Raw genomic sequence first — 6,208 nt, forward strand, 5'->3', positions numbered from 1 at the left:
TTTTCCCTTCTCTGTTACATTCTGTTGCTATCATCGGATTGTGTCACACTGTTGCAACAGTTCTTTGTTCAGCCACTGTCTTAGAATTTCTGTATATGGGACAGATAAGATCCTTTGAAGAGATGCAATCATTAACCTTTCTTTACAGGAAGGATTTAGCAGGCGTTGAACAGACATGATGAGGTAAACAACATGCCTGGTAAGTTCATTTCTGAAAACCTATTGTTATGCATTTGAATACTGAAACTGACTGTGCAATAAGTATGATTGTTCGTGCTTTCATGGCCTTTAGGATTTACGATTGGGCTAGGAAGGGTTCAAAGATATCAATATGTAGGCTACAATCAAGTCAGAAATATTCAAAGTTTGGTTTTTCCCCCTCCAGGTTGGATCCAGAAACTTTGGAATTCAAGAGTATCTTCATCATCACGACGTGAACAAGAAACAATGGTGGCAGAAAAGTCAGTGTCTTCTGCCAGCAGTCTTTCAACTTCACCCTCATCTAAATCATCATGCTCCTCTTCGTCATCATCATCCCTGTTGACAACCCCTACAAAACCACAACAGCCACAGTCTGCTCCGAGGTCAATGCTGCGATGGAGCAGAAAGTATGACGTGTTCGTGTGCCACAGCCCGGTGCACGGTGACATTGAAGAAGCTTTACGCCTGGTCTCTTTCCTGGAGGCATCACCCCGGAGCCTGAGGTGCTTTCTAAAGCAGAGGGACACCTGTCCAGGAGGTGCAATTTCCACAGAGTTATGTGAGGCAGTGCAGGACAGCCACTTAAGAGCTCTGCTGATCACTCCTGACTTCCTGCAGGATGACTGGTGCAAGTACATGATGCACCAGGTTCTGGCAGAGGGGCCTATGTCCAATCGGATTATCCCCCTGGTTCAGAACATGTCCAACTCTCAATATCCTAAGGAACTGAGATTCTATTACTACATTGACCTGGGCAGGAATCCTGAACGGGGTTATACTCTTGTGAACAACACTGTGCTCAAGTGTGAGTTATGGAAAATATTATGTTCTTTGGGACAATTTCATAAACATACAGTACCAGTCAAAAGTTTGGACACACCTTCTCATTCAACTACTTTGAAGAATCTAAAATATAAAACATATTCTGGTTTGTTGAGCATTTGTTTGTTTACCACATAATTCCATATGTGTTCCTTCATAGTTTGGATGTATCTACAATGTAGAAAAAAATAAAAATAAGTAAAGCATTGTGGTTCTTGTAAACTCTACTTGAAATGAGTCCAACGTTTTTGGAGGGCAAGCCACCCTTAATAATCTCTTCTTGTTTTCTTTTCCAGTTCTTAAAGACCTGGCTAAAAGTGAGTAGACACTTGATTGAAATATGGACAACTCTAGCGATGGACTAAGTGGAGAAGAAAGCTCCCAAAAAGACAAGCTAATGTCAAAGTACAACCCCACTCTGACTTCCATACCACTGGAAGTAATAGAGAAGAGAGATGAAAGCTTCAATGGTGTTCATGATCATCATCATCATCATCGGTAATGAAAGACTGTGTTGAAGGGTCTTAAAGGAATGTTAAGCTACAGCTTTGTCTCTTTTTATGTACGTTACCAGCATTGTGTGTGTGTGTGTGTGTGTGTGTGTGTGTGTGTGTGTGTGTGTGTGTGTGTGTGTGTGTGTGTGTGTGTGTGTGTGTGTGTGTGTGTGTGGATATTCATGCATGCGTGAACAGGAAGCTGTTGATTCAAAGCAGCACTGAGGCTAATGTCCTGTGTCAGATGTAGAGTAGAGTTGGTGCAACACCTGAACAAACAGCAGTTTGCAATAACTACTGTTTATGAGAACCTGTCATGAGAACTTCTCTTTGTAGTCTCAGCTTGTTACACATAATTCAGGCCAATTGCAGCCAAAGGGCATTAAGAATGCCATATATGCACGAGCACCTCCTTTTTAAAACAGTTAAAAAATGACAGAGGGCTGTAAAAGGATGACACTATTGTGAAGCATAGTGTTTACCACTAGGTGGTGTGATTTCCACTTCTTTCCAATTGCGAGTGCAAGTGAGGAGATGCCAGTCTTGATAGTGTGATATCTCTCAGGTAATTTCAAGCTGTTACCAGAAACCAAAATGATCTCAATAACAATGTGGCTCTTGTGTGTGTGTGTGTGTGTGTGTGTGTGTGTGTGTGTGTGTGTGTGTGTGTGTGTGTGTGTGTGTGTGTGTGTGTGTGTGTGTGTGTGTGTGTGTGTGTGTGAGAAAAAAGAGAATAAAAAAAGGGAAGAACACATCCATGACTAACGTGTGATTCCTACTGAGAAAAGTAACAACTTTATGTTTCCTTCTACTGTCCGCAAACCATCTCTTGTGTAGGGCTCTGGCTAACCTAATATTCCAAGTCACAATATGCCTGACTGGTTTTAGCTCAGCTAATTGGAATAAAGTCTGAACATGTTGAAGAACTGGAAGGAACAGCCTTTTTTCCCTCTTTCCACACAAAAACTTGATTCTCGGATAGATTAAATGTCCTTGGCACCTTCCCTGGTTAATCAAGCGCACTGGCATTGCTTTGCTTAGTTGGCATTTGGCCCATTGGAGATAGAATATCAGTTATTTATTGAGTTAACTGGAGCATGGCGTTTGTGATTCTTGATCTTTTTTTTTTTTTTAAACGCAGTTGACACCATCTGCTTCCTAAAAGTGCTACATGTTCTTTTTCTCCCACTTCCCTACCTTCCAAAACCACGACAGACATTTAACACCACAATAAAAGAGCCTTGCTAATCGCCTCTTTTGTGGCAAGCCAACATTGTAACATTAAAATTTAGTTGCATCTCTGAAAGGCACAGATGTTCTATGAGGCTTTTTTTTTTGTTGTTGTCATAACAACTCCCCTTCCAGATGACACATGATGAAGGCTAGTCATTGTCGGGAGAGAAGCCCTGCAGCTGAAAAATAGCTGGGAAGAATACTACAGAAATAGATGAACTTCTCAGTTGTTTGGCTAACACTAAATGGCAAATTGTCATTTTTAAACTTCACCTTTTGTGCGGATTAAACAAATGCCATATAGCGTGTTAATTAGTGGGCGTCAGAGATGCAGGCATGTTGATTTTGTTACTGTAGATCTTCACATTACATTCAGCAAGAAAACAAACAAGTGTATTTCCCAAAATGTCAGACTATCCTTTTAAGTTAGCTGTCTTCAAAAAACACTGGTGTTATGTTGTTGTTGATGTAACATTGTGACATTGTTTGCATGTGGAGGTTCAGCCAAACTTCAAAGTCAGTATCCCAGCACGCTAAATTTACTTGCCTCTTGCTTAAGACATGCTTGTTTAATTTGGTGTGCTAAAGCTGCTTTCTATGCTCAAGCAAGCATATTATAATAATCAGGCAGGTCCTGATGGTTACAAATGGATCCATCATCTGTCTCCTGGACAGTAGTCAGCTGTCTTCGCTTAAGTTGCATGCAAGATTTTGCAAATATTTTCTTTCCAAATTTATGTAAATGGTAGCCTTAAATCACTTTGGTCTACAGAAGTTTGGCTGAAAGGCTCGTGTCTTGTGCCGTGACTTGTCGAGTGTTCTCTTTTACTAACATGTTTTCTATCGCTGAGGCAAGTCTAAAATGTGTGTAAATCGGCTTAAAACGGACTAAAACTAGGACAAAGTTGACTAAATATGACTAAAACCTCCACGGACTTTTAAACTCTGGACTAAGACTAAAGCTGCTGGAGCATGCTATGTGTCAGCATCCCAGCGCTTCCAGCATAAAGCAAGAAATGAAAGAGAGGAGAGAGTTCAGGCCACGGGGATGGCAAGCTGATGTGCTTTTGACCACCAACAGTATGGGAAAGCACTCAGCTGTTAGCCAGCATGGTGGTCTCCACTGGGCGTGGTAGTACCGACCTGCATGTTTCTATCTGTGGTGAGTAAATTCAGCTCGCCGTGCTACATTGAAACACCAGCTGGGTTAATTAAAGGAGAGCAGGAGATCCAAACGTTCCATTAGGTTTCTAGTGAACGTAGGCCATAGAGTGCAATGAGACTCGAAGATTCTGCAAGTCAAATGCAAGGGCACAGTGGTTTTACATACGAAATGTAAGATGGGCTTTTAACAAAGTTTTCTAACACAGCAGCACTATTTGTTGTAGATGCAGTCGGGTAAAACAATGTCTAACTCCTACTTTCCCACAAAACAATAAGGTTTCATAAAAAAAAGCTGCAAAAAAGTATTCTATTGTCCTGATGTTGTGTGTGTTTTTTAATGCTTTAATGGTGTCTTTTTGGGGGGGGAAACATCCTTTTGTATTACAAGTAAAGGTTTGATCTGAAATAAACTGAACAGAGATATTTAAAAATACAAGACTCTGATGTCTCCATGTTTTCGGCAGAAGACCTGTTTAGGATCTTTTGGCAAATAATGTGAAATGCTTGTATGCTTACACTAAGCATACAAAAAAATGTCATCTGTAATACAGAAAAGTCCATCTGGCATGTCTGCGTGAGAGGTTTTTTCTTCACTATTTTCTGCATTTGGTGCAGACAGACTGAAAAGCACCCGTTGTATGCTGAGTCAAATGTGATTTATGGCCACCATAACTAGATGTAAATTAAATGCTGCAGTGAAAATACGTAGGCTTGTAAAAGAGGGATGCACGCAAGCTCTTTCAGACTATTTACAGAACCCTGACATTGTCCCAGGTCTGGAGCCAGCAAACATTTGCCTAGTGTTATCTTTAAGTTTACCTTTGTGCAAAACAATTTGGTTGCCAACAGATACATTAGAGGAGACAGTGGTTATTCACAATCGAATTAAAGATTTATGTTCTAAAATAAAACATCATCAGTTTGGAAAGAAAGGGAATAGTCCCAGGTACCTGGAAAGAAACTTACTTATTCATCAAATGTTTAAATTCTCAAAAATAAGATTTGACATGGACTATTAATAAAAGGCATGATTATGGTAAATAAATTGGATTTAATATATCCTCTCTAAACAGCCTGAGAAGCTCAGTCCCTGAGTTTTAGTCTGTTATCTCCTTTACAAACAGAGATTTACAATATCACAGCCAACACCAACAAGCCTCTCCAGATGTCGGTGCCTCTGGGAGAAATATACAGTTCCACTGAGGAGAGATTGAGCAAACCATCAAAATTAGCAGAAGTTCACTGACATGGAAACAATCATTAACCTCTGCATGTCAGTTTCAGCCCCACAGGCAGCCTACATTTATGCTGCCCTGGTATTTGGATGTGTCTGGATCTGCCTCTATCAATCATTGTGGACGAAGCGCACTTAGAATTGCTGCATCCCTGTGGGCAAAAAAAGACATAATTCTCATCAAGCTGTCTCTTCGTGTGCAGACGAAGGCTCTGCTCAAAACAGCCTCTGTAATGCCTTTCCAATGCTTAAGATGCACACTAAACACCCCATTCAACCAGTTCTGACTGTGGTGTTGGTTCTTTGGTATGATAAAGGGCCTGCATATTCTCAGGAGTTATTGAACAACATGATACTTCTCACTTCCTTATTGACACAGATGTAGCCTTATAAAGACAAAAAAAAAGAACCGCAGGAGTTGAGGATAAAGCTTGATAACAATGAGCAACAGATTTTCAGTGTAAAAGTAAAGATTGCCCAACTAGCTGGGGGGAGTTTCAATACAATTGTTAAAAAAAAAAGCATCAAATGTTTTCTTCCAAGTTCACTCATAGTCAACATGAGCAACTAGCATCAATATATACATATATATAACAAAATCAATTCCTCTTTAATATTTAATAGAGGTTCCCAAAAGGGAACAGAGACTTGCAGGGAAATTAATCTTGTGACAGGAACTAAGAACTCAATAGGCTACTGCGCTAAAGTACAACTAAAGGGCACTTGTGCTGCTATTGAGCAATTCCATTTTCACCCTTGTATTTCACTGTGTCTTACTTTGCAGATTCTGATTCTGAATACAAAACATCATCATCAACAAATACATCATGATGGTTAATTTGGTTTTTATACATTAATATGTAACATTACAGTGATGTTGACATTAATGCATCAATAATTATAATACAATAGCACAATTTGGATTATTCAGAATTGAGCCATCCTCTCAAAGCACTTTGTGAAATAGTCAAAGTGTAGTTTGATAAAGACAAAAAAAAGAACCGCAGGAGTTGAGGATCTACTTGATAACAATGAGTCTACTTTTCAGTGTAAAAGTTTT

The 6,208-nt window shown here is 39.8% G+C and overlaps 1 protein-coding gene across 1 annotated transcript; it reads left to right on the forward strand.

The window, feature by feature from the left end:
• Positions 1 to 1,608, forward strand: tirap (toll-interleukin 1 receptor (TIR) domain containing adaptor protein). The gene is made up of 3 exons (XM_054603652.1): positions 1 to 199; positions 386 to 1,006; positions 1,320 to 1,608. The coding sequence occupies exons 1-3, from the start codon at positions 193 to 195 to the stop codon at positions 1,346 to 1,348; spliced, it is 657 nt and encodes a 218-aa protein (XP_054459627.1). The 5' UTR covers positions 1 to 192; the 3' UTR covers positions 1,349 to 1,608.
• Positions 1,609 to 6,208: the final 4,600 nt, after the last annotated feature.

This window comes from Anoplopoma fimbria, chromosome 1 (genome assembly GCF_027596085.1).
Source record: "Anoplopoma fimbria isolate UVic2021 breed Golden Eagle Sablefish chromosome 1, Afim_UVic_2022, whole genome shotgun sequence".
In the NCBI taxonomy this organism is placed as follows: Eukaryota; Metazoa; Chordata; class Actinopteri; order Perciformes; family Anoplopomatidae; genus Anoplopoma; species Anoplopoma fimbria.

What these genes read in the sequence shown, in the direction of transcription:
- tirap (XM_054603652.1), top strand. An exon ending in GAACAACACTGTGCTCAAGT is followed by an intron (nt 1,007 to 1,319) that starts GTGAGTTATGGA and finishes TTTCTTTTCCAG; the next exon opens with TTCTTAAAGACCTGGCTAAA.